General features: G+C 55.1%; 4 protein-coding genes across 4 annotated transcripts; 2 read left to right on the top strand and 2 right to left on the bottom strand.

Annotated features, from left to right (window-relative positions):
• Positions 1–43: 43 nt before the first annotated feature.
• Positions 44–1,796, top strand: C8A04DRAFT_10376 (uncharacterized protein; the record flags this gene model as incomplete). Its single annotated transcript, XM_062776558.1, has 4 exons — positions 44–366; positions 431–516; positions 574–1,251; positions 1,537–1,796. The coding sequence occupies 4 exons, from the start codon at positions 44–46 to the stop codon at positions 1,794–1,796; spliced, it is 1,347 nt and encodes a 448-aa protein (XP_062639126.1).
• A 2,109-nt stretch (positions 1,797–3,905) lies between these two features.
• C8A04DRAFT_35566 (uncharacterized protein) lies at positions 3,906–4,409 on the top strand (the record flags this gene model as incomplete). The annotated part of the gene is made up of 1 exon (XM_062783218.1): positions 3,906–4,409. The coding sequence occupies one exon, from the start codon at positions 3,906–3,908 to the stop codon at positions 4,407–4,409; it is 504 nt and encodes a 167-aa protein (XP_062639125.1).
• Positions 4,410–5,142: 733 nt separating this feature from the next.
• Positions 5,143–8,378, bottom strand: C8A04DRAFT_26500 (uncharacterized protein; the record flags this gene model as incomplete). Its single annotated transcript, XM_062779943.1, has 4 exons — positions 5,143–5,285; positions 5,381–6,103; positions 6,882–8,003; positions 8,099–8,378. The coding sequence occupies 4 exons, from the start codon at positions 8,376–8,378 to the stop codon at positions 5,143–5,145; spliced, it is 2,268 nt and encodes a 755-aa protein (XP_062639124.1).
• Positions 8,379–22,613: 14,235 nt separating this feature from the next.
• Positions 22,614–25,031, bottom strand: C8A04DRAFT_10365 (uncharacterized protein; the record flags this gene model as incomplete). The annotated part of the gene is made up of 1 exon (XM_062776554.1): positions 22,614–25,031. The coding sequence occupies one exon, from the start codon at positions 25,029–25,031 to the stop codon at positions 22,614–22,616; it is 2,418 nt and encodes an 805-aa protein (XP_062639123.1).
• Positions 25,032–27,769: the final 2,738 nt, after the last annotated feature.

Raw genomic sequence — 27,769 nt, 5'->3', positions numbered from 1 at the left:
TCTTTCTCGACGACATATCGACGACTTCGAGGCAGCGCCCACAATGTTGATGAAGACAGCCGTGACGGCCCTCTTGGGTCTGGCCATCGCCACTGAGGCGGCTACGGTCCATCAGTACAGGTCACTCAACTCTCTGGAGGCACGCCAGAACAGGGGGGGTAACCGAGGGGGCGGCGGTGGCGGCCAGAACAACGGCCAGAACGGGGGAAACAACAACGGAGGCAACGGCGGCGGTAACAATAACAATGGCGGCAACAACAACAACGGGGCCACCGAAACCTGCCTGAACGCCAATGCTGTCCAAACCGGTTCGGCTTCGACGGGCCAGAGCGGGGCAGCGGCGGATGGCCAGGTCGATTCTGCCACGTATGTTTGCACTTCTCCTAATACAGTGACTATCAGATAATGTTGATGCTAACCTCTTGCGAAGTGACAATGCCAACTTCATCAACTTCTGCTCTGGCGACACTCTCACCAACGGTTTACAGAACCGTGATGGCTCCTGCAACGGTATCCGTACGTACTACAGTCAGCCTTAAACAACAGTCAGACTTGGGAACTAACATGGCGTAGCGATGGGCAAAATCCCCGCGGTCAACAAGATGGTCTCATCGGTCATTACCAACCCGCAGAACGGTGACGACCTTGCAGCGCTCACCACCTTCAACGTCAACGTCAACATCGCCAACATGGAACTCGGCTCTTTCACCAACGCCACAAGCACGTACTACTCGGCGCCTCAGGACCTCAACGGAAACGGGCAGATTGTGGGCCATACTCACGTCACGGTCCAGGACACTGGCAACACCATGAACCCCACTCAGCCTCTCGACGCTACCCAGTTTGCCTTCTTCAAGGGCATCAACGATGCCGGCAACGGCCAAGGCCAGCTGAGTGCCGAGGTTACTGGTGGTCTCCCTGCGGGTTGCTATCGCGTTTGCACCATGTCCAGTTCCTCCAACCATCAACCCGTTCTGATGCCCGTCGCTCAGCGTGGTGCGCAGGATGACTGCCGCTACTTCAGCGTCGGCGGAGCCTGTAACAATGGCGGTGGCAACAACAACAACAACGGCGGTAACAACAACAACGGCGGTAACAACAACAACGGCGGTAACAACAACAACGGCGGCGGCAACAACAATGGCGGCGGCAACAACAATGGCGGCGGCAACGGCCAGAACGGTCAGAACGGTCAGAACGGCCAGAATGGTCAAAACGGCCAGAATGGTCAAAACGGCCAAGGCCAGAATGGTCAAGGACAGAACGGCCAGAACGGTCAAGGTCAGAATGGTCAAGCTGGCCAGGGCGGTCAAGCTGGCCAGAACGGTCAAGGTCAGAACGGTCAAGGTCAGAACGGTCAAGCCGGCCAGAATGGCCAGGGCCAAAACGGTCAGGGTCAGAATGGTCAAGCTGGGCAGGGCGGTCAAGGCCAGAACGGTCAAGCTGGACAGAACGGTCAAGCTGGACAGAACGGTCAAGCTGGACAGAACGGTCAGGGCCAGGGTGGTCAAGGCCAGAACGGTCAGAATGGTCAAGGTCAGAATAACGCTGGTGCCGCTGGCGGCGGTGGTGCCATTGGTGGTGCAGCACCGGCGGTTCAAAACTCCGGTGATGCCGCTCGCCCGTTTAGCGTCAACGGCGACACCTTTGTCAATAAGGCCGCCGCCGTCCAGCGTGCATGCGCCATCCAGAACAACGCTTGTGCTAACGCAGTGAACAGTGGGCAAGCGCAGGGCACTTCAGTGAGTGACTGTAACAAACAGGAGGCTGCTTGTCGGGCAGCTGGGGGCGCCTAATGGCACGCCCACTCGCTTCCTTTTGTGCCGCGTCGGTCATCCCCTCTCGCTCCGTCTCACTTGGAGCCGATTCATGTTCTCTTTTTCCCGACGTTGGAGGGGCGGCTACCCGTCAAGCGTGTGACTGGGATGGAGAGTGTGCCATATTCTTTCGAATTCTGAGAGGAGACGGCACGACATATCCTAGGTCCTTAATTTATGGTTACCTGGGTTGGTTAGTTTTCCGGATCTATGTCACCTCCCTTTTCTCCTTTCCTTTTTTCTCCCCTCAAAAGAGAATCGGAAGACGCTCTAGGCTGGATCATTGTGCAATTTTCTCAGTATCTTTTTTTATTTCCTATTTTTAAGTTTCCTTTTCTCAGTTTTTGTCCTTCGGTGTGTGGGCGATGTTATGTTACGACATGCTTGGGGGTGGCGGGGCATCACATCGTACCATCGCGAGTGTAATGCGTGAATATGATATGGGGGCTGGGAGGATGGGCTGGGGGATGGGCTGCGCTGGGTGGAGGTAGGGGAACTGGGCGGTGAATTCTTAGAAGAAAGAATGGGAATCCGGTCTGTGACCGGGGATTGAAAATGAGTCTGAATCGTTCCGTTTCAGCAGCTGATGATGAATAGTGGGTCTCACTGTGTATGATCAAGTAGGACGAAAAAGCGCTGTGGCAAAGTCGGCAACCACTTACACTCACCGTAGCCGGAGCTCGTGCTCAATGTTGTCTTTTCGGTCGTGACTCGGGTAACGACCTAATCCCCAAACCGACCGTAGCGTGCGTCTGTCTCACCCCGCAGTCTAAGAATCCGGTCACTAGAAGGAATGACACGAGGGACCTACCTAGGGATGGTTGTGTGCGCTCCCGCGTATTCGAGTGGCCAATCCTTTAGCCCCCTTTCGCCCTCGGGACTGGCTTGATCCGGTCGGGGAAAGGGGGTGAAAGCTCATGTACGGAAGTACCTACGCACCTACGGTAGTTCGAGAGAGTCAGCCGGTCTATAAAGGGATGAAATATTAAGCAGAGGCCAGAAAAGTCCTCTGTGGTGAAACGTGGCGGGTGAGAGATTGTGAAACGGGAGTGGACTCGGCGTCTCCCTGCCTTTTTTTTTTCCATTTCCCTCCTCATGGATTACGTGCTGTGGAAGGTGCGGGGCGGAAGCGGGTGTGGAAATAGATAGAGATGGGATGGGATGGGCGTGGCGAAAGGGAGGTTGCCCGCTTGGTTGCTGAGTGAGGGGGCCACTGGGTGAAGGCTTTTGGGGGTGAGCGAGGCCTTTGGTTGATTTGTGAGTCCAGGGTGTGAGTGAGCAAGAGGTGAATAAATGGGCGAGGCTGGTGCTGTCGGGTTTGTGCATGATATGTGGCCGGCAGTGAAAATCTTGGGTTGTGTACGTCGGCTGGCGACATATTGATTATGACTTGTATGACCTCCGTATTTGGTTGATTTCACATTGACGTCCCGTGGCACGGGCGCCGAGAACTTGAGGTGATGGGCGAAATGAGATTGAGTCGTAGAATTGGTCGGTTAATCTAGTCTTGAAGATTATGTCACTCAGGCTCTTGCAGAGGATAAGGAGTTCTCGTTGCTTGATCGTGACAGATAGATGCTTTTCACTAGGCGCACTTGGGGACGCTGAGCACGATTCGTTGTGATATGTTTCCTTCGAAGGGATTCTCGACGGATATCTTCTCTACAGCAATCCTACCAAGCTACCTACCTGCTTGGAAGTTTAGCCAAACATGCGGGATGGTAGTCATGTGTTAACTAGTAGTAGCTCCTTCTTAACCCAATCAATTCACTTACCCCGTCGCTCCTTCCATGTCTAGATGCCTTCGGACCTCCGAAAATGGCCTATCTGTTCGTGCTACCCGAACATAACCATCATGAGAAGCCTCACTGCCAGCCCACTACAAGCGAGACCTCATATGTCCCCCAGGTTCCAACACACACCGAACGCTCCCCATCATCCAGGGACTGCTCGCTCCCCAATAGACCCATCACAAACGACAACGCCTCAACACGTCCACGTCCACGTCCAGGCCCACGCCCGAACTGCCCCATAGGACAGACATAAACTCATTACAAACCACGCAAACCACCGCCTCAACCCAACCCAATGTCCACCACACCAAACACCCAACTCACCCCCTCGACCCCCCTAACCAACCTCATCCGCCTCTACAAAGACATAACCCTCCTCTCCCAAATCGCCTCACCAACCCTCGTCCTCCACCCAGCCGACCGTGCCCTCGTCTCCCCGCCCCGCGCACCCCTAGTCGGCATCGAAGCAGCCCAACAGCACGAGGAATCCCTCGTCAAGGCCGCGGCAGCACGCGGTGGGAAGTTGGTGTTTCGGCCGGAGAGCATACAGGTTGATGGGAGGGGGGTGTTTGGGGTTGTGTTGGGGGTTTTGGAGGGGAGGTTGATTGGGAGTGATGATAATAAGGGGCCTGGCGAAGAAACTAGCGAAAGGTGCTGCGAGGGAAAGGGGAGGAAAGAAGGGGAGATTGAGATGGCGTTTTGCGGGGTGTGGCGGTTTGATGGGACGGGAAGGGCGGTTGAGCACTGGGAGAACGCGGCCGATCCGGCGGCGTTGGGAAGATGGCTTCAGGGGAAGTAGGTAAGTGTGATGTAGAGAGGGGAGGAACGGGAGAGCGAGGTCGTAGGACGATTCAGATCGCCGACATAGCACATCACACCACACCAAAGGAACAATCAATCTACCTAATTTTTACCCTTGTATTGACAAGACTTTTCTGACATGTTCCCTATTTAACAGAATCCTAGACCTACAGCGCCCATTTTCTCTCCTGACATTGTTGTTTGTTGTTTGTTCCCCCTTTGAATACTCCGGCAGTGATGCCAAGTTCTCTCTCTATACAGTAGAATTGGTTCGGGTCTGCGAAACCGCCGCCCACCGAGATCCGACAATGGCAAGAGGAATGGAAAAAAAAAAGCAGGAAAATAAAAAAGATACCTCGAAAACAAAAGCAGACTTGGGTCCTGTTGCCGCCTCCGTGATCGTCACGGTCGCGGCCGCTGGCATTATGAGACTGGGGCCTCACCAACCTGACTGAGACCAAAAACATCACAAACAAGAAGAAAAAAAAAAAAAAAGACAATTTCACAAATGGCCGCCTACTGAGATTGAACGATGATTACCTCCGACGTTGTCATGAATCGTTCGTCCCTTCCTCAGTTTTCACACGGCAGTCAATCAACGAACCGTCAGACTGCCAGGCAGCCCTCTGTATCGTTGTCGAACTTAGCTGGGCCACCTACTCAGCCAGCGGGATGCTGACTTTGAACCTTGATATGGGCGGAGCCATAGAAGGGGAAATTTCTCTCCTACCCTACTCGTCCTTATCCTCGCCGAGACGCATGCGATCGGTGAACTTGCGCTTGCCGACTCGCGTCTCGTAGTGAGGTGCGGCGATCTTGACGTCCTGGGCAACGCTCTCCATAGCACTGCGGGTTTTGTTACGGTACGAGTCCACTGCCGTGGGAGGAAGACCCATAATGTCAGTATCATGACCCGGGATCAAAGTGTAGACAATAAGGCCTGGGTAAGGATGGACGGGGAAAACTCACGGGCTCGTTGCAAAAATACTGTACGGCCCGCAAACACACGGCTCTGGAGCCAGGCCATGCGGTAGCCCAAATCATTCAGTCGGACCTCCTTGCCGCGGAACGCCCGACGCATGCGAGGGATGGCTACCTCCGTCTCTTGGCCGCCGGGCATAGGAACCTTAACCATGGAGTGGCCCCGTCGCGAGGCGCCTCCACCGCGGCCCGCACGGCGACCTTCGGTATCAGTCGTGCCGTTGTCCTCGATGTCACTAATGTCGTCGCCAAAGAACTTACTGCCAGTGGCGCTAGGCGGGGGGCTCTGCATCTCCCGGGGAAAGTAGGAGCGCTGGTAAACACTGCTACTCTTGCGGAAGCTGTCCGGAATCTCACGAGTGTCGACACCATCGAGTGTGACGCGCACGCGCAGGCGGCTCTGCCGGTCACTGTCCTCAACAAGAATGAACTTGCGCTTCTTGGCCTCAGGGATATCCGGGAAGAGATCTTCAGGTCCGTCCGGGAGGTTACGGGAAGCGCTCAAACGGCGAGGGGCCATGCTGCCGCCATGGGGGGCATCGCCCAAGGTGTCATGGATGGAGGGCATCGATGAGCCATGCGGCGCGCCGCTGTAGGATCCATAGCCGGTGAAAACCTGGGTCGGACGGTCCTGAGTACCACTGCCACCTTGCGCGGACGGTTGCTGATGGTGGTGGTGATGCTGCTGATCGTCCGAGTAGTCTCCGTCTCCTAAAGTAGATGAAGACATTATGTGTCAGTGGTTACTTCCTGTCGTCTCGTGAAAGACAAGGGTGAGGGGGGAGGAGGGTATCCTCCAGTTTAGGGTAAGGCTATTGTCAACGAATGCAGTTCATGTCATGTCAAGTGTGATACTTTCATCAAGAGCCAGGCGGAAAACACAGCGCGCGGCAAGAGCAGCAACTCGCATAATCTCGAAGCAACGCAGGCGAATACAAGGCAAAAGCATCTCGAGGCGCCATCATTTATCTCAATCAGGCTTTCCTGTCAACGACGCTCGGGCAGAATGTGGTGCGTTGTGTGGATGCAGGTAGGTGCTGCTTGATATGTGATGAGCGATGCTGTGTTGGAGGTGTGCTTGGTGCAAAGCAAGTAAATGCAATGCGACACAAGCGTTCTGCCAGCAGCCAGCAGCCAGCCAGCCCGAACGACTGAACGACGACCGAAAACCAGCAAAACAAACTAACAGCAAACGCGACTAAGTGTAATGTACAGTTCTTTCTTTTTGTACCGTCCCTGACGTTGCCCCAGGGAAACAGTGCGCGAAAACCGAGTGGTCGCGAGCCGGTATATAACAGGATAAGAAGGGGGCAAGCGAGTATTTCCCAGGAAATTCCAAAACATGACCGAAACAGAAAAATGTGAGAAAATGAAAAATAAAAAAGAATAGTAGAAAAGCGCATGACTAAAAAAGACGGCTTGGCTCGATGAGGTATCACACTTAATCACAACAAAACGCGCGCGTTTCAGGCCATCTGGTGAAACATACCGACTTCATCTCCTCCAGGTGCGCTCCCATCTTGTTGCCCACTGTGGTGGTGGTGCATTTGCGCGGTCATGTTGTTCAATACCGGCTTCCCCATGGCCGGGTTGTTGCCGGCGGTCATACCGGTGGGGGTAGTCATGCCGGTAGAGCCTGGGCCTCCTGGCCCGGCAGGCATGTGGGTGGCATGAGGCGTTGTAGAGCCGGTCTTGGGGTTCCGGTAGTTCATCTTCGCCATGCGACGGACGCGACGGCTCCTCAGCCGGGGGTCCTGGTTGCTGTTACGCCAGCTGTCGACGGCGCGTTGAATCAGGCCACGCTTCCCGCGAAGTGGTGGGTTAAGTTGCGCCAGGGCCCAACCGACCGAGTTGCACTCAGTCTCGTACTGCAGCCGGTTGCCGCGGTACTGGTCCTTCGGGCAGCATGCGCGAGGGTAGACACAGTTCTCGGTCTTGAACTCGGCGGATAGCTCGTCTTGGTTGACCGATTCGACATCGCAGCGGATGGTGTACTCCATCTTGACGCGGTCGCGGGAATACTCAAAGGCAATCCATTGAACTCCGTTGGTATCCTGCCTCACGACAAGAGGTGTGGTCGCCGGAATCGGGCCAGGGGCCGCGTTCGGGTTGACGCCAGACGCGGTAGTCGGCGTTGAGAGCGGCGCGCCATTCTGGGGGCTGGCCGACGACGCACTGTTCATGGCAACTGGAGCGGAAGTCGCTGATATCCGATGGTTGAGGCCGTGTGTCTCAATCTTATCCGGGCGCGGGCTGACCGTCATGCCTTGCTGCGGGTGCTGGCTGGGATGCTGGTTAATAGAATGTTGGGGCGGCGTGTGCGACATCATCATGCCCGGCTGGGAGCCCATGGATTGATGAGGCTGTTGCGCATGTTGCGCGTACGGGGATTGCGCAGCCTGAGCCGGCATGGAGGAGTACTGTTGCTGAGGCGCTCCATAGTACATCGACTGGTGCTGCAGCTGCGACGGAGGCTGCGCATACATGCTCCGCTGTTGGTCATGGGCCGAAGGCGACGCCACCGAAGCAGGCGAGTTCGATTGCGGAGTATGGTACTGGATCGGGGGGTAAGGAGGCCGTTGCATGGTGGCGGCCATCATGTCTCCGGTGTCTAATCAGAGAAATACGCGTTAGTCTTCCACTATTTCCCTCGGCACCACCCTGGCCTCGACGTAGGCATTGATGGATAGAGGGTAAAAAACGCACCTGCGGACGTGTATCCGCTTGTCGCACCCGGTGTGCTGTATGGACTCGCTTGCGCGTAATAGGGCAGGCCGTGTTCTTGAGAGTTGCTGCTCTGGTTCTGCTGGGGGTACGCGTACGCGCTTGAATGCTGAGTCTGTTGCGGAGGCGGTTGCTGTGCCGAGGCCTGGCTATGATGTTGCTGATGGACAACGCTCGAGGGTCGAGAATGTTGTTGAAGATGCGGTGGGACGGAACCCTGTTGTTGATGGTGGGTGTGATGCTGCATAGAGGAGACAACCATTAGTCCTGTTGTTGCTGCAGGGTTCTCATGAGAAACAAAACCATGTGGTCAAGGGCGTTGTGGACGCGTCTGGGGATGTTATGGCTTTTCTTCCCAAGCGCGCACAAGGACTAGGGGGGCCGGGGGGCTGCAAGCGGTCCCCTGGAGAAAAAGATGAGGGACCCACGGGCGAGGCGGGTCAGCCTCGGGAACTTGGGGTAGGATTTTGGTCGGACAGGCCTTGTGTCCACGCGGTCTCCGAGCCCGACGATTAGAGGGGAGGAGAAGCAGGGGAAGTCAACGACTACCAATGGAAGCTGAGCATTGAAATGGCTCGGGTTTCTCTCCCGAGATTTCGAGATTCCCCAACCTGAACGATGTTGCTCTGACTTTTCCTCATTGACAAACACGAAACCGATCATGGACTTGATCGGGGCCGTACACCAGCTGAGAGCAACTTTGCTCCGAGGCAGCCCAAGAAAAAAAAAACGCGGGACGGCGGGAGCAGGGTAACTAACCGAATATGCAACTCCGCAGCGAAGCAGTCGTAAACGATTATCAAAACACACCCAGAAGGGTCGAGGATGGAGAGGAAAGCCTCTGCTGGAGAAGGATGTGAAGATGCTGATGGAATGCTTGCAGGCACGCGGGCAAGGGGTAGAAAAGAGTGATAATGCCTGGCTGCCGAGTCTGATATACCCAGGCAGCTGGGGGAGAGACGGGAGGCGCGCTTTTTGTGGTGGGTTCAACCAGACGCTCTCTGCCATGCAGGCTGGGATGCCCGGGGGTGAACACCAACAAGCAACGCCCAAGCTTCCCAGCAAAATGGAGCAGATTGTCCAGGGATGGCGGCAGCGCGCCAAGTGCGACGGGGACCAGGGTGGCACAACCGCTCCAAGGGGCCCGGAGCAGCAGGGGTGGGAAAACGAGGGAAGGGGGCGAGATGCATGTTGATGAAGTGGCCAATGACGACGCGGTCGAATGGCCAGGGAGCATGACTCTTGCCAAACAAGGAATGGCCACCCGAGGCTAGCCACTGAAACGGCGAGCTTCTGGGTGGTTTCCTGGCAGCTCCAGTCTGTCATCTGCCACTCATCTCCTGTGCTCTCCCATTCTCCCTTCGACAGGGACAAGGGCGGTGAGGAAACGGGTCCAAACGCAGCCAATCCTTGTGCCCAATCCTTGCACTTGCCAGGCTTTCCCGATAGTCGGTTCTCCAAGTCCCGCGCGGCCCCCCGTCATGACCAGGAATGCTGCTCCGAACGCACTCATTCTGCCAAGCTGGTGGTGTTCGCTTGAAACGCCGCTTGGGGAATCTTGTATGTCTGGATCACGTGTTATGGGCCAGGGTTCTCATCTTGCATCTTGCCGCATTTCCTCAGAGAGGACATTGCTTTCCCGTTCGCGCCGCTGCGCCCGCTCGGAACGGCATCTGCGGCATCTGCACTGGCAGCAACTCGCAGCTGGGAAGGAGATGGCGGAGCGAGGGTCATGCTCCTGACAAAACTGACTGACATTTGGCTTGTGGACTCCGGCCGAGCGGTGGACAGGCGTCAAAGTGCTGCTTTAGCGGCCCCACCCGCTGCGCGTTCGGGGGGCGCGAACCCGCCCCATCAGGCCCTGGTTCTCGCCTTCCGGTCCCACTAACAAACTTTTGGCGACTGACCCTCGCGGAGCTCAAGTGCCAAGTATGACTTTTGTCCCCCAAGATTCACTCAAACGCGGCGAAACGGTCGCACGAGTGTCGTCACCGCGCTAGCAGCGACTCTTCGGGAACAGAAGTCTCGTGACGGGCACAACAGCGAGAGAGGATAAACCGCGATGCTCGGTAGGCCGATCGCTAAACCGCGTTTTCCTATCCCTGTCGCTTCGCCGGCACTCATGGGCGGTGGAGAGGGAAGCGCGTGGGGTGGAGACAGAGACAAGCAAACCCCAGGCCGCTTGGCCGTTGAGACATGTCAGCCTGCTCGCCGTTTGCGCAGCTACCCATGCCAGTGACTGACTGGCGTGACCGACCTGGAACGGACGACAAAAAGAACATTAAGAATTGTTGTTGTTGTTGTTGTTGATCGTGACCACGGCGCTGGCGTGTGAACATGATGAACCTGCCAGGGTTGAGAAATTCTCCTGCAACGGGCTGCGGGCAACGCTGGGGTGGATGCGACGCAACAGAGAGCAACTGCATGGGGTTGTCGGCCGCTGAATGAACGGGGCGGAAGCGCGCTGCAAGCCCCGGCGTTGCCCCCTGTCGCATGCCCCCCCCCCCCAAGTCTGGCTGTTGGTGAAACAGGTCGCCCCCTGCAATTCCCAGCAGCATCCATCCCCCGGCCAGCCAAGGATGCAGCAGCGGTCGGCCAGTTTTCTGGAACAATTGCGAAGAAAGGCCGGGGTATTGAGCGGATTGGGGATCGCGAATGCGGGAACATGGGGGCCTGGAGTGCTGATTTCGATCTATCGTCGCATTTGCCGGGCTCTTCGAGATAAACTTATCCCACCCTAACGAGCATGCATTTACGGACGCGAAATGTTCAACGTTGTAGAAGTCTTCCAGCGCTGCAGGACTGCCGCATTGACCGATGACCCAGTGATGACGGAACGTCCGGCGACAGGTGGAGTGTCGGACGGCGAAGAGGGAAAATATAAAAGGAGAATCGAACTAACCGAGTCATGACCGGGCTCTTCCTTGAATTGGCGGGGCGCCTGCCGGTGCTGAGCCATGGTCATCAGTCCCATACTCTCTCCAAGGAGAAGTCGTGGCTAGATAGTTCGATGCGCGGATAGGTTGCCTTTAGGCGCATGCCATAATGTTAGCCTCGAATCAAAATATGATGTGCGTGTTTGAGCACAAGATAACAAAAGGGCAAGCCGATGCAAAATAACAATGCCGGGCCGCTTGAACTCTGTTTTAGGGGCCGACGGCCCGTGGGACTTGACGAAGCTGCCGCCCTTCATGAATCAACTTCAGGGTCATCGCCGCGCGAAGCGGAGAGCAAACCAGGTTTCTGCCGGGACCCGTGCGCCCCGCCACAACCCGATGATTGTGATGCAGGGCGCAAAAGGGTCGAGCGACTCCATGCGGCGCACGGAGTGCATGAATCGGGGAAAATACAATGAAAAAGATCAACTCACAGGTATAAAACCGTCGGGGAACCGCGATCCTTCTCTTGCCGGGTTTGCGACGCGATGGGATCGAACTGGTTTGGCGTGATGGTATCGAGTGTATGGTGAAATAAAAATCGAGTGTGCGCAACGGTTGACTGCGAGCGGAAGATGCAAGAAATGGTCAGCTTAAAGGAAGGAAGGGGGGGAAATCATGGATGGATTCCATAATCAACTTCCGACGAAAGGGAAAAGGCAACGGCAAGTGGTCCCGCATTCGCAAGCCAGACAGGGTGTGAAATTTCCAGCTCTCATGCGATACCACAACGGGACTAGGGTAGAGGGTGGAACATTGCCGAAATTGAAACGGGACCGCGCTGGGGTCGCACCAGACCCCTGGTCGGGCTCCCGAACTGTGCTGCGGAAAAGCTTCGCTCATTTGCTTGCGCGATGCGCCGTGATAGGCACCGAATGACGGAGCGTCTGGAAGCTAATTGCACATTCCCCATGGAAACCTGAAAATAGATGCGCCTGTATAAAAAAAATCCGCGCTCAATTCAAGTCGCGTGGCGCCGAGTGAGACAAGCTCGACGAGGTTGCTGTGCACGAAATGTCCGGGTTGCTCAGACAATTCGGCCTCTTCAAAGCGGAACCTGTCGAAACGAGCTCCGGAAGGTGGGTTTGACCCAGCGAATTCCCACGTCTCCAGCATCTTGAACAAACTCTGGGGGAAAAAAATGTGCAGTGTGTGAAAATGGTGATTCGTACCTTCTGAGTCCCTTTGTGCGATCGCGAGCCCTCACGGACGTCACTTGTTTGTCTCGATAAGTCCTGTCAACGGAGTCTAGTTCATCTCGAGAGTTAGCTCTCTCCCCCCCGTACAGTACGTGTATGTTTATGTATGGCTTGTGGTCCCCGAGGCGTGATATTGTATGCAGGCTAATGCGATGCGAGCCGGGTGTGGAGGATAACAACGGCAAGCCGTCAATTGGGGATCGGGCTGAAAGGTGTCGTGCCGCTCCGATCCGCTGGCTCTTCGATGACAGTGGTGGACGATGTCGGCGAAAATAGAGTTTGGGAAAACTTGCCTCGAAAAGTCTCGTCGAAACGTTCGAAAACTAAACAATTGAGGAACAAGGTCAGTCGCGCCCGAGGTAGTCAATAATGGCGAAACCCCCGTCAACAAACGCACCTTCGATCGTCGAGCCCTCAGACTAGTTTACCGAACAAGTTGGGGGAATGGAGCGTTGTTGGGTAAGGAGGGAAGTGCGCGAAAAGTTGAAATTTTCACTGGTTTCCGAACAAACCGATTTTCCCGTCGTCGTCGTCACGCGTTGGTTCAGATAGTTTGGGGGCGTTAGGTGGCCGGGATTGAAGCAGGGGGGTGGTTGAACAGGGGCCAAGGAAACTTGTCGAAGGCCACAAAAGTCGCACAGCAGTCGAAACTTAAGCTCACGGGAGGTCTCAGATTGGGCAACCACGATCCTCAGGGTAGGGTATTGGAGGGAGAAGAAGGGAGAGAAAGGCGTTCCAGCGCGGCAGGAGCGTTTTATTCTGCCACGGGATGTGCAAGATCACTGAACAGGGATTTCGCCAAGCGAGAGCCACCAGTTCGCATCCGGGTCAGGGGTCTCGGGTGCTTTCCTAGCACGCCCGGCCAGGATTTCGAGGCGCGTAACGGTCAACATCTGCCGCAACGCTGGCTAACCTTCCTGACGAGCAGCCTACATGTACGTACAGTAAGTATTGACGCTTTTCACGTCCATTCACGACTCGGTCGCTTCTGCCGGTTTTACTTGGGAAGAAAAGGAGAGACGGGGAAGAAGCCCGACTCACTATTCCACGTGTGGTCGCTCCGGTAGCCCTTGATAGGCGTCAGCGTAGGGAGCCAGGAGAACCTTGCCCTCAGGAACAACTCCCCGCGACCACGCCGCTTCGAGACCTCATTCTTCGACAACTCGACAAAATAAATCTCTTTAAGCGCCTCCGATAACTCCGATCTAAGTAATACTGATCTCCATGGGGTCTGGCAATGTTATTTCAAGGCGGCAGGCTTCTGCATCGATCAACCTGAGCCATCGGCCCTTTTTACATAGTAGGTTGGAAATAACGCCAAACTCTCCTCGAGACTTCCCTTAGCCCCCTTCTGGAAACAAGTACAGCAGTTCCCAAATACATCCGGCGTTTTTAGGAGTGTCTCTCTATTACTGTTCTTTTCTTAACGAAGGAAGTCAACATCTTGCAAGGATCTGTGTGGGGTTCTCAAGCCGCTCACCCACTGCAGGCGAAACACGTGAACTTGTGTCAAAAGTCAGGGTTCCTGGTGTTGACAGGCGTCTTGAACAGGGGCGTTCCAGAGCACCGGTGCCCGCAAGGGAAGGGCATGCACGGAATGAACACACCCTGATCCCGGAATCTGAGATGTCTTCTATCCTGCTTTCTGTGCAACTATCAGTCATCTACCAGACCATAGGAGGCTTTCAAAAGCCTCCCCCCTAACTCGTCGAGGGGTATGTTGCTTGATGTTTCGAACTAATCACGCCCCGTCCGTCCCCTACCTGGGTGCATCCGTAATCCCAAAGGTGACTGACCGGGTGGGAGGATTTCCCATATGCTTAACGTTAATCGCCCGTGGCTCTCGAAAGTCGCGCGCTAAAAGCTTCAGGACAAGATGGTTTCTCCCGCACAGCAACCTGAACCTTGCTACCGGTGTTCCGTGCGAAAGGGAGGGCGGGGACCCCCACGCTGCTAGTCTGCAGAGTACGGAGGGAGGCGAGACAGGACACTGGGCAGAAGAAATCGCTCGATGGTTTCCAAGGAGTGTTCTGCCTCCTGTCGTCTCTGATATCAGGGAGGCGCCAAATTGGTACTAAAACGGGCTCCCGGGCAGCGGCGACCCTATCACTATCCGTGCATAGTACATGTACATTTCAATTACCGACGACGCTGCCAAACTTCGTGAATCGGAAACTACGTCCGAAGCAGCAGCAATTCAGGTTTCGACAAAAACGGCAAGCAACACACACGTTCTCCACGCGAGGACGACAAGTTCGAAGTGTAAACCAATAAAACCAACCCATGCAGCGAAAATTGAATCCCGCAGACCAATGCATCCCACAACTCCAGAGTCAACCTGTTCTTCTCGATAACTAACCGTCCGAGCCGTCTCAGATTCTGGACCTTTTTTGGGGGGGATGCGCCAATCACGCGCAAGACGAATCGACATTCACCGCTACCCTCGAATCCACTCCCCGCCGAGCGCGCCGTTGCTCAAAGAAGCACCAGGCGCCCGCGACGCCCCAATTGTTTGGAGCTCACCCCCAACTGTGACGACCCGAGGTATTATTCTTGGGTAAGGTACTGAAACAAGCATTGTTGTGGACGTTAAACCACCAACCAACCGGGCTCGTTTCTGTCGACTCGGAATCGAGGCAAAGAAAATCTGTTCCTGACTACAATGAGCTCGGAACAGCGCGCCATTCTAACTTTGGAAATATCTCTTCCTACGGAGTACATGCTCACTTTGCGAACCTCACGTCGAGGGACGTCTTAAAAGATTACTGGCGTGTAAAGTTACTGGGGACATCTGCTCAGCATTCACCCAGGCTCGGTCTCAAGTACCCCTGTCGGCATCTCCTCACCCTGGCTCAGTCTCGGGAGTCATGGGGGCGTCCCGAGCGGGAATGGCCGGCATTGCCGAACCTCCCAGGGTCAAGCGAGGACAAGGCCCATTGGCGGCCATCCACGCGTGTCTGTCCCGCGAATGACAACCCGCAGCTTCGATAAGACTCGAAATTCTCCTGAAAATGCTGGAGAGAAGGCGCCCGGTCTATCGAGAGCCTCTTCCTCGCCCCAGCTCGCCCGCGGAAAACAAGGGTAGGGAGCACATCCCTTGCGAATGGCTAGGACACCCACCAAAATTGCAGCGCACCTCCGGTGCGAGCTTCGGCCTTAGGAGGGTGTTGGTTGTGGGCCGAAAAAACTCGGGGTGGCAGGTGACCAGAAAGCACCGAAACTGCGGATTCATCAAAGCTCGTTGACCACGAGCCGGCATGTTCGAGAAGACGGGAATGGGCACAATCGCGGAAAGCAACAGCGCCTCTTGCGAGCCCATTCCAATGAAAAGATTCACGTCCAGCCCCACACAGGCGACGCCCATCAATCGGAAGCTAAGCAGGCTCGGGCGCGCAGCAGCATGCAGCGTGGAGGCGGAGTGGCTCCTTCAACACCCCTGCTCTCGTCACACCGGGCCTAATATCGACCCGCGATCTCTGGGACGGGTGGAGGGCGTGAGGGCTTCGTATCCCTTCTGGTTTGGGCGACTTGGCACATGTCGCGAAATGCGGTTTTCCCACAAGACGCCAAACCTGTGCGTACCTTTGACCCCTGCAAAAGAACATCAGAAGTTCTGGAATGTTAAACGCCGGAGCGACGACAGTGGTGAAATCAGTTCGCAGCCTGCGAAACAGAAAACAAATCTGGAATTTTGGCCGAGCTGGCTTCACGCCTCAGCTAGGAGCCCAAACAGGCCAGCTTCTGGCAAGTCTTCAGAATAATCTCACCCATTGACACACAAACTGTTTGAAAGACGCAGAAAAACTCCGTGAGGGACACGTCAACACACTGACGGAGCATGTCCAAGCTGCAGTGGTTCAACCATCAGCATCTGGAAACGGAATAGTCAAGATGAGCGGTCTGCAAAATGAATTATTCGAGAGGGGCTGGAAGGCCCAGCAGCCATCCCAGCCCCGTCGGATGAAATTCCGGGAAAGAGTCGAACATCACCAAGGAGCCACCGGCGTCCCGGAACAGAGAGCAAAGCTGTCAGCATTTCCTCGGCTCGCTATGAGTCGGCAGGCAATCGACCCCCCTCGATGTAACCGCTATCACAACCAAAGGAGCAACCTTCCCGCTTCATTTCCTAGCTGTGGGTCCCTGGCTCATCATCAAGCTCATCAGAAATGTCAGTGCACACACGCGCCGAATCCGAGCCGCCCGTGCAGGCAGCAAACTCGGGCAATCAGCACTTGTTGGACTGAGGATTTCTACAAACAGAAGAGAGCTACCGGATAAAATAGCTAATTATAGGTCGGAGAGCAGCAAGGCTGTTTCGCTTCCTCGCATCATTTCGCAAGCCCCCGTCAAATCCGTCCCTCGGTTTTTGTATTTTCCCCTGCCAAGGATGCCGTTCGCGGGACGGGTGCAGGCCGCCTTCGACAAAAAGAAGTGACCGTTCAAACGGGTGAGCATGCCTTGTCGAGCCCTCGCCAGCATCAAGCCGATGGGTCCCTCCCTCCCCTATCATCGCTCGTCCCAGCCTTACGGGAAGACAAGGGCACTCGGGGGAGCAAGGAGCCCCGTCGCTTGACCAGCAAAACAGGGTGACAAAGCGTGGGGTTTAGGTTACACAAAGACACTTCCCCCTCGCCCCCGCTGCTGATGCTACCCCTGCCAAAAACCGAGTGGGGGCGGATGTTCAGGGGTTGAGGGAGCAGCAACAAAGCTCAGGGGTGTGCTGAATGCAACCAACCTGCAGAAACGCGACACCAAAACACCACCAAGACATCAAGTGGACAACTCCATGCTGGCGACCTGTTTTCTCGCGACAGAATCCGACAACCACTCCACAGGGACCAGCGCTCCGCCTTCCTAGCTCAATCCATCGCTTCGGGGAAAGTATCCGGCCCATATCGTCTCACGGAGATGTTGCTTAGGGATAATCTACACAGTAGATGTCGAGGACTCAAGAGTCTACATAGTAGAAAACGGACAAACAAATCATCAACGCGACTAAAAGAATTACACAGCACGGTGCACTTGGACTCAAATGAGGAATACCTTGTATGGCGGCTTCGGTCCCCCAATTCACCAAACCAGATCTCGGGTGACGATGTAATATGATCATCTGGCGCACCGGCGATGCTGTCAGCGAGCCAATGCGACGGAGGAACTCCTCAGTCATCAGTCAATGCAAACGAACGGTATCCATGAATATCACCGTTTCTTCAAACCGGCAAGCATTGTTTCAATCAACGGGCTTGCCTTCCCGGGACAGAGATAATCGTCCGGCCCAGGGGGAAGCGGGCGACTGCCGGAGAACCTGGGTTACTTGCTTGGGTTTCCTGCCGACAGATCGATACATTCACTCGGCTCCTCACCAGTGGGACACAAAGATCGCCGAATCCGTCAACTTTTATGTCTCAGATTCTGATGTCCCCTTTCAGCTCTGACCTCGTCCGGTTCCCATCATCGGTCTCACCGAGAAGTCCCCTCGGGATGATCGGCTGATGCAGGTCTGCCATCTGCCAGCCAACTCTGAAGACAAGTGAATCGAGGGTCTCGCCGAAAGCGAAGCACGGTTCACCCGAAGCACAGGCTCGCGGCCCTCCCGGCTCGCCTAATCGGGCCCCGAGAAGAGCGGTCACTGTTTCGTCGGTCGTCCGCGCCGAAAACATCCCATCGTTGCTGGCGTTTCGCCCAGTCCGAGTCCGCCAGCCCAAAAGAGCAAAAGAAAGAAAAAACAGTGGTCCCTACGTGACTTGTCCCACGCCTTGCTTGTGTCTTTCTCTGTGTATCGGGCGCCGATCACGGGGTCTTTACGGACGAGAGCGGAAACGAAGGAGAAGTGTTTTGCAGACCGCCAGCCTGCCAACATGCACACCCAACCGGAACAGACGCGTCTGTCTGTCTCGTCCCGAGCGGAGAATGCTCCGCCGCGGGAATCTCGCGATTCGTCGACCCGCCTACAGAGTAACTCTAAAGAGGATTGCGCTGGACTCAGGACTCGAAAAGGCGAAGTGAAGAACCCATTGAAGCAAACACTGCCGGGCCTTTGTTTCCCCCTTTCGGTGTGATTCCGAAAGAAAGTCCAAGCTCTTCTTTGTTCGCAGACGCGGGGGCGCGCTCTTTCGGGTCCTGAATTCCCCCATTGCTGACACAGTCCAGACCAAAAAAAAGAGTGTGAGTTCGAGGACCGACTGTGGCCCGTGCTCAATGTTGGCCTGTTGGGACTTTCGGAACTCAAACAACCAGAGAAGCGCCGCGGTCGTCCGCCTTTCGCCAACAAAGTGGCTCTCATCAATTGAGCGAACCGGTGAATTCATTCGAAGGGAAGAATGGCGGCTGAGTTTGTTTCGGTTTCCACAGTTTCTGCTGATCGCCCCCTGCCGAAGGTTACATTGGAAACGAAAGCACGCATACGAGCATGTTGTCTTTCGTTGCCTCGAACTGTCGTGACCGCGAGACGCCCGGCGATCAAGAGGTGGTCGCGGCGTCCGTGCTCCTTTCCGAGAAGACATCGTTCCACCTTGCTCTTCTCATGTGGAGCGTCGGCCGTCTCTGACAGCTGCCCATTCCTTTCTTTCAGCGTGTCGTCTCCAAGTTCTCAACCCACAGCGACAATGGTCTTCAGGCCGCCGGCGGACGTCAAAAATTCGTGGGACTGCTGTTCTACTCTTTGACTCCCCGTAATCAATGACTAATTCTCCCTTTTTACAGCAATTTTTTCCCCAGTTTATTTTATTTGACAGGAAATCTGTGCCGCAAACCTACGCATCTGCGCATCCGCACTTCTCATCTCAACTTAGCTCTCACTTCCGTCACCATTAGCCTGCGAGCAGCGTCCTTCGCATCTTTCTCCTGTTCATATTTCTGAAATAGGAAATAATCGGCCATTTCTTCACTTCCAATGTGACTTCGTTCGGTCCTCTTCCTCCTTCTTTTTCTCTCATCTCCCCAATCCCTCCGTACAGCTCGTACCCTTTTGCTTACAGGCTCCCCCCACTTCTTGATTCACCGTCCCGTAACCACCCCAAAATCTGCCGCGTGCGCGCTTCCAACGGTTCGGGCATGGCTCGTGGCCCCCCGGAATGGTCGGCCGCAGGTTCAGGTCAAGGCAGGGAATTCCGGCGGGAAGGGAACATGGGGCGGCCAAGGGCGGCCAGAGGAAAGGTGGGTGGGTGGTAATGGGAGGGTGTGATGGCCCATTGCTTGGCTCCTGGTTCGTCCGGTCGGGATTTGTTGGAGAAAAGAAACGGCGCGTTCCATCATGCAGCAGTCAGGGGGGTTGGAGGGCAGCATTGGATTGTTGTGCTTTGCCGGTCTTCATTCACACCCAAGGTGGTGATGGACAACTGCAGTTGCAGTGCACACAATGCTCCACCACATGAGTTACTTGGCTTTCAGAAGAGAGAGGAATACAGAAAGCGGTTAATGCGAGCGCTCCTGTGACCGACCTGCGGAAGTTTACCTCCTGGCCGGCTTGTTTGAGAGTTCTGGAATCTTAGCCAGCAAAACCGCGCTAGCATCGTTGTCAACTTAGTCAATCTTCACTGAAATAAGCATAGTTTACGATGTTGAGACGGACTTCACGTCAGTCCTCTGTCGACTATTTCGGCCGGCAAAATACGCCGCTGGCTTGCTTGAATCTCGATTTGTCCCCAGCGGCACCAAGTTTAATGCTGGACTCCGTTCTCCCCGGCAGGCAGACCAAGTCCAAAACTGCAGGAGTCCTTTGCCTTTCTCTCTTTCCGTCTTCCTTTCGGCGAGTTGTCGGGACTCGAGAAAGGGACTCCCGTCGCGACGGAAGGAGGTCCTTTGCATTCTCTTTCCCTTTTCTCACCGTGACGTCTTTCTTGTTGAACCGACCTCTCGGGAGTCTTCCTTCCCCTTTTTTCCACGAACCGCCCCCACCCATCCTACTCTGGTACACTAGTCGTAGTGTAGGCACCACCCATTCCCATCCATCAATTCATCCCTTCCCTTGCTCGGCAAAGGACTCGCTTGCACGGCCCGGGTCTCGTCTTCCCGCGGACCCAAGACATCGGCCGGTTCGCCTCAAGCAAAAAGTTCAGTCGACTGCGGCTTAGTCAGGGCCTTACTGTGACGGCTCCACTAGTGCTTGACACAACAGGTAAGAACAGCGAGAGTTGAGCAGACAAAAGAATGGTACGATTTGAGGATCAGCTGATCTTTTGGTTTTCTTGTGTCAGGTAAATCGAAAGGTGGTTCAATGCTGTTAGTTGATTACTTGGTTTTTTCCGCCTTGTTGGTTCAATTCCGTGACAAATCGTTGTGGCACGCTAAGAAGATCGTTTTCCTTTGTTGAACTGACTGCTTTAGCGTCTGAGCGTTTCGGTGTGTCTCGGGGAGACGCATCATCAGTCGTATTTCGCTTTAAGCAACTGCGAAGGTTTTTACGTTGCTCTTCACTTGGTTAGTGTCGGTTCTGTCAGTGACTTGATTCTGGCTTTGACCGCTATTACGGATTGTAAGAGGGGGCTGGGCTGTTTCGAAAAAAACAACAAACGGGATCAGACTTCTTCCGTGGCCCGGGGCCCAAGGCTCGAACGGACGGCAAGTATCAACAAGAGCCATGTCCGGTTTTGGGCTGTGTCTAAGGAGTTTTTGTTATTGTTTGATGTTGATGTTGGTATTGCGCGTTCTTCGATCATAATTCGATGTTGCAGGATCTTCGTTTCTGATGACACGCCACACAACACAAAGCGACGCACATCATCAGGCTCTGAATGTATGCAGTAACAATCCAACTCGGACTCGGGAGCAAGCGCCCCGAAGTTCCTGCGTGACAATGCACCAGACAAACAAAGGCAGCTTAGATCACTGCCGAATATGTTTTCGGTCAGCAGGACTGTTACAAGTGTACTACGTAAATATGGAGGTCACTCAGCTCTGTCGAGCCAGTCAATGTGAGGTCGTCTATCTCGTCCGTCTGTTGGGTCGACGAGTAAATTCCAGTGACTCCAAGAGACTTGTTCTCCTAACGCTGGAGTGCGGAGTCGGGTTGTGGCAAATTGCTGGTGTGTGGTTACGCACGATGGGCTGGAGGCCGTATTGTGTAGGCTGTGAGGAGTTCCTAGGTAACAAGACCATGTCACCTAAGCTGCACTCGGCAATATATCAATTCCCTTCTCCGTCGAGATGTGTTGGGCGAAGGTTGAAACAACTATCTCTCTTGGTAAGACAATACAACTCCGATTTAAGTTCATCAGCTTCATATCAAAGCTTAAATCACAGCCGAGTGTAGTGTAAATGTCATAAAATGCTAAGATGATTAAAAAAAGTGATGATTATTTTCCCTATCTCCAACGCTCTTTTCCGGGTGCTTGTCGGTCTTTTGGAAGAAGTATAATATTTGTTTATCAAGAGAGTATGAAGTAGTTACATCCCAAATGCTGTTACCTCTACAATGAATAACCGAAAATATATTGTTTCAAGCAAGTTAAATCCCTCAAAATAAATAGGGGCCGCACCACGGATTGCGATATCAGGGGACGAGAGCAAGTATTGCCATAAAAGCGTTCACGAGGAACATAACCGTGGTCCCACCAAAACTAAACCTAGAGTCCCATAGTTGCGTGATGGTATCGGCTACTATTATTATTTTAAGGAACCCCAACATGATCACTACGCCAGCATCACAAGAGAAGCTCCGTAAAAGCCCCCCGGGGATGGAGAAAGTGAATAGAAGAGACACGACACTCCAAGTCACAAGTCACATACGAAGCAGACGCGTAACGTGTATCAAGTTGTGAAAGTATTTGATGATTCCTTGTCGATATCCAAACCGGCCACAAGCCAAATGAAACAAGACGTCACATAGCGACCTCAACTCCGAAATCCCATACCCCAAGTAATATATCCCTCACCACAACATGGCGTTGTTAAAACATCAGAACATGTTCCAATACAGGTCTCCTTTTTAGGCGCTTGCTCCCAATCGACAATAAAACGTACCAACCACTCTTGGAGTAAGACAAATACCGGGTCGTCACGTCATATCTCGTACACAATAGGATCGCTCATTTTCAACCAAAAACACATTCGAATTAAGCCAGATCAAGCCCGGTGCGAGCGGTGGTGGCGCCGCTCGTAGGTCTCGTTGTCATCGTCAGGACGGCGGTGTCTATCCTTCTCCCTCTCGCGATCTTTTTCCCTGTACTTCGAGTGCCTGTCGTCGTCTCTCTCCCGTTGGTGTTGACGGTGACGTTTCTTCTTGTCGTCGTCGTCGCCATTACGGTCACGCTCTTCGTCATACTCACCACCCTCCTCCCGCATCTCACGCTCCATCTCTTTCTTTCGGCGCTCTATATCAAATCGTGTTAGCTTAGCCACATATATCCCCACCCGCCGGCCTCATTACGAGAACTTACCTCTCAACGTCACCGTCGCTTCTGCGTAGGCCTGGATCTCCTGCTTGCTGAGTACACGCAGAACAACGACAAAGTCATCGCGGACCTCAAAACGCTCCTTGCCAATCTTCAACGCGTCTGGGTTCACTAGCTTGCGGCTGATCTTGGTCCACCGTGCGCCGCGTGGTACGTCGTTCTTGCTCTTATCGTCCTTGTGCGGTGCAACGCCCTCGCGGACGGGATTTGGCTCCTCTGGAAACTGGGCCCGCGGCTGTTTGAGAATGCCCTTGATGGGCTTCTTGTCGGTCTCCTTGGGAGGTGCAACCACGCGAACTTGCTTCTCCTCCCGCGGCCGGGGGGCAGGCGGTGTCTCATCGTCCTTGCTCGGGGCCGCTGCCGCGGGGCTTTCGGGGTCGTCTTCCCGTTTCTCGACGGGAGCCGGCTTATTCTCAGCCGATTCCTGCTTGGTTGGTGGCGGAGCATCTTCGCTGTCACTTGCCTCCTTGTAATCCTTAGTCAAGGTTTTAAGACTCTGAATCTTTTCCCTGATATCGGCAAGTACGGCGGTGTCATTGGGATCAAATAATTGGGGTCGTCGTCGACGAGGTTGAGCCCCCCCTTCATCATCACTCAACGGGGAGCGATCGCGAGGGGATGGAGAGGCAGGGGAATCATCGCGTTTTCGGGAGTCTGGTGCCTCACTCTCGAGTCTCGGCTGCGGGCGTGGAGACCTCTCGCCGTCTCTTGGGTGCTCAACGATCTCGAACTCCTCGTCACCGAGTAGGTCCTCTCGGGTTGATTTCCCTCTGGCTTCCCCTCTGGCTTCTCCTCTAGTCCCGCCTTCATCACGTCTCGGGCGGTCACGATCTTCCCCTGCGTGTTTGGAAGGGGCTTGGTCCTCAGACTTTTGTTTCATGGCAGACTTTAGCCCGACGGCAGCGGCAGCGAGGCCCGCACCAACACCAGCAACAGCCTTGTCACGTATCTTGTCCCTCGTGCTGGCGGGTTCGTCGTTGTCTGGCTTTCTCTCCCTCCTCTCATGCTCGCGGTCGCGTTCGTGTCGGCGTTGCAGGGCTTCCTCAACGTCCTCGTCACGGTCCCGGTACCTTCTGTGGTCTCGTTCGTCGTGCTTGCGCTTGACGATTTCTAAGTCATCATCTGAATGTCGCCTCGCTTCGCGGTCCTCGTAACGTTTGCGGGGCTCTCGGCGCTCGCGACGTTCATCGTAGTATAGCTTATCCACGGGGCGACGGTCATCGTGATACACCTTTCCAGCAGGACGGCGATGTTCCTCTGCGTCGTTGGCGTCAACAAGGATACCAAAACCTCGGGTAGAGACACGATCATCCTGAAAGTAGTTTTGATCGCGAGGGTCGTCGTAGTAGTATTGGTCTTCGTGGTGACTCGGTCGGCTGGGTACATCTTGAATCATGGGCAGTGGGCGCGGTCCAGTGCGGTGCTCCTCTCTGGGACTGCCTGGGGCTTCGAGAAGCTTAGGGCGGCGGACGTCGGGCGCAGGGGGCGCGGTTGGTAGGAGAGGCATATGGGAACCAGCACCGTCGTAGATGCCGCCAGCGGTCTGGCCCCAACCTATCTTCTCGAGGCCCCTCGTAGCGGGCGGCGGGCCGCGTCCTCGTTTCTCGGATGGGTCAAAGGGCCGAGTCAGGTCCTCGCTGATGCTCACGGTTGGGCGATAGTACCGGTCAAGGGTCTCACGGCGGGTGGTTTTGTTTCGCTGATCGTGGTCGAGATCATATCTTGCCAAGTCGCTCGGTTTCGAATACTCGTACCCCTGGTCATCGAAATCGTGAGAGTTGGTGGAGCGGTGGCTCGGCCCCGCGTACAACGATGCCGGTCGCGGGCGGTGGGCATCCGTTCCACGACTAGCCTGGGTTCCCAACCTGTCAAGATGCGTCCTATCCTTCAGACGGCGGTATTCTTCTTCATCCATGGTGGCACTGGCGGGAGTATGGCTCGCCACCGCCCGGCTCCGGGGGATGGACGAGGCCGGCTCAGTGTAGTATGGCCCCCCTTCGTCACTCGATCGATATGTGTCCCGCGATGGGCTCCCCGACCTCGAAGTAGTTTGATGGTGTTTGGTGGTCACAATGACGGGCCGCTTGGCGCCCTGATCGTGGGGTCGGTGAACTCGGTGGCCGTCGTTTAGACTGGTGCTCCTTGGTAGTGGTTCTTTTCTCACAGCGTAGGTGTTGGAAGTGACGGGGACGGCGCTGGTGCGGTAGACGTCGGACGAGGGAGGTACCCCTTCGTGGTGAGAGGCCGACATGACGTGGAGGTCCCCGCTGTAGAGTGAGCCATATCCTCCCCCGGTGACGGGCATGGAAGAGCGGGCGGGGTTGTACAGGGGAGGCGAGCGCCTCCCCGTCGCCGAGTCCATGTAGTGATAGCGGGTAGGGTCGGCCATCTCCGCGGCGGGATCGCACCGACCCGAGAGGGAGGAAACCGCGCAGGCGAGTGTGTTGCAGGTGCGTGATTCCGAGCTGGAGGCGCTCGAGACGACGATGCGATGGGGGGCCTAGCAACTTTGACTCGACGCTGCTGCTGCCGCTACTACGTGCGGTCAATGACGGAAGGTTGCTTGGTGGAAGAAAAGAGCGGTGACTGCCCCACGTGAAGAGGTTTTTTTTGGAGAAGGAAAAGGGTATGGTTAGGTGGGATGCGTGTGAAGTCGTCTTGCCTGTCGGAGGCGCAGCAGAGGGAGGGTGGGATGAGACGAGGGAGGGGGGGTGTTCGTTTTTTTAGACCGCAGAGAGCGTGCGTGCGACTGGCCAGGTGGGGTTAAACGATGACGGATGGCGGGGCAAGCCGGGTGGAAGCTTCGCTTTGCCGCATGCAACGCACACACACACACCCCAATCTGCTGGGGCCTGCGATGTTGGAAACCAAGGGCTCAAGGGGCCTACCACGGCGGGCCGGATTTGAAGCGATTGGACCAGGCGAATTTCGAGAACAATGGCGAGGGCAGAAATACAAATGATCAATGGCCTTGTTGCGGGGTGGATAATTATTGGAGGGGTAAAAAATATTGAGATCTATCTTATCGGGCGAAAAGTCGAACCAGTTGGGAAGGAAGGCCGCGGGAGAGAGAAGAGAGGAGTTCGTCCGTTGTTCTTTCCCACCAGGGAACAGAGAGATAAATGCGGGGATGTGTCTGCCTGACGTTGTCTTTTCGGATGGCCCAAGGGCCACGGGAGGACTTTCCCTGGCTTTCCAAGAATTCACCAGATGAGGGAGAGTGGGTGGGCACGCCCAGGCTGACGGACAACCCCACCATCACGGCGACTTGCCTGTCAGGGTTTTGCGCAGCGAGTTTCCCCCACCACAAGGCTATGTGAGCATGGCTTCCGCTTGCTTACTCGTCCATGATGGCCCTTTCATGGACTGTTGGCTCATTCGAAGCGCGCCTGGAGTGTCTTGTTGGCGCTTATATTGTTTCTCTCTTTTCACTCGTCACCCTGAGCGTCACAAAAGCATGCGAGCTGCCGTTGGCGACAGGATACCCTGCCCGCAAAAAATGGCCGCCCCGACCTGTAAACCACCGAACCGCCGACACAAACCTGCCGCCAAGGTACTGGAAGGAATGACGTCCAAGTGAGCTCGAGCCACGAGCTGTTGGACAAGGGAGCCCTGGCTCAGCGCTTCTCGGTAGGGATGAGCTTACTATGTATTTTGGTGTTGGTTTATCAGCAAACTGTCCGAAGTTTCTAGTTGAACGCTTGAGGCACTCGCCGCCTCTTTTTCCCGTTCTCATGTGGTTTATTTCTTGTGGGGTTTGGCCACGCCATTTTTTCGCGCCTAGTCTATCAATTCTAGCGCCCTTTTATTAATCTATTTCTCTGTCGCTTTCCCTTGCCGGGCGATCGTCCGTTTTGCACATATAAGCCGGGCGGAGGGGCGAAGGAAGGGTGTGCATTCGGGGTCTGACAGGGGTCCATGGAATGGGTTGGATGGAACCCGGATCGGTGACATCGGCAGAGTCGGTCCACCACCCCGTGGACTCTCAACTGCTTCTCTTGCGCATTGACTTCACCTTGATCTAACCCAAATCGTTCTTGGTGAGAAGTCGAGAGCCGTCATTTGTCTCAAGATATGTTGGAAACCTGGACCGGTCCGGCTCTCCTACTCACCAGCGGCAAAGACGCCGACTCGACTTGCGAAAACAGACAGTCATCCCCTCATGTCTACGGACTTGCTCGGCTTTCGGATTTCTCCCTTGCCCTGATGCAATCCTGGCAACAACCGGGCACCACGCGACCCCGGCAATACTCAGGACGACCGGCTGGCGGAAGAGATGGCCTAATGACCCGTTTCTTGGCGTCGAGCACCCTCAATAACATTCTGGCTTAGAAGCTTTCCTGATCGGGCCCCCCTTTCAACAGAAAGAGATGGACACAACCCCTCGGTCGGCCAAGGAGTGCCACAGGCCGCAGTTGTCCGGCGTTTCTCAGGATTGGGCAGCGACGGCCAAATACCCAACCCACATCCGCAGCAGCATGGAAGTCTTGCCGCCCGCCGCTGACTGCCTTGGTTGGTCTGCCTTCCTTCTCTTTCAGCTGTCCCCGTCGCATCCCAAATGGTGGTGAGCTCTCCCGTCCGATTGGGCGTCGTTTGCGTTGGGGTCACAGAGTTCGCACATTCTTCACACGTGGGAACCAAACCACTCGTTTGGACGGACTTTTTGAACCCAGCGTCTCCTCCCACAAGAGTACGAAGCGGGCCAGTCGCTCAAAAGCATGTCTCAGTTTAGAGGTGACCAAAGGCAAGAGCCGTGTCGAAGGCGATTGGTTTGGGTCGAATGCTCCCTTCTCGCTCCCGTGTCGACAACACGTGAAACGCCACACAAACTGCTCTATCATGATCTTGATAACCACCCCACTCAGCCGCCTATTAATGTCCTAGTTCGCCCAATCAAGACCTTGTGCTTGTTAGAGTAGACAAGATATGGCTTGACCGAGGGCGGGACTGGAAAGACCTAGTCAATCACCGCATATGAGAAAGTTACTCTGGGCGGATTCTGAAGTCAAGGTTCTTTCATTGATGCTACTGTGTATGTCAACGATAAATATCCAAGCCGGATGAGGGGCCAGAACCCTACCCGACATCCACACCGGTTGGCGCGATGGTACCTTTTACACTATTCCA

The sequence above is a fragment of the Dichotomopilus funicola genome, assembly GCF_033296635.1.
Source record: "Dichotomopilus funicola strain CBS 141.50 unplaced genomic scaffold C8A04scaffold_13, whole genome shotgun sequence".
NCBI lineage: Eukaryota > Fungi > Ascomycota > Sordariomycetes > Sordariales > Chaetomiaceae > Dichotomopilus > Dichotomopilus funicola.
The sequence above is the reverse complement of the archived record's forward strand: the minus strand, read 5'-3'. Positions and strand labels throughout refer to the sequence as shown.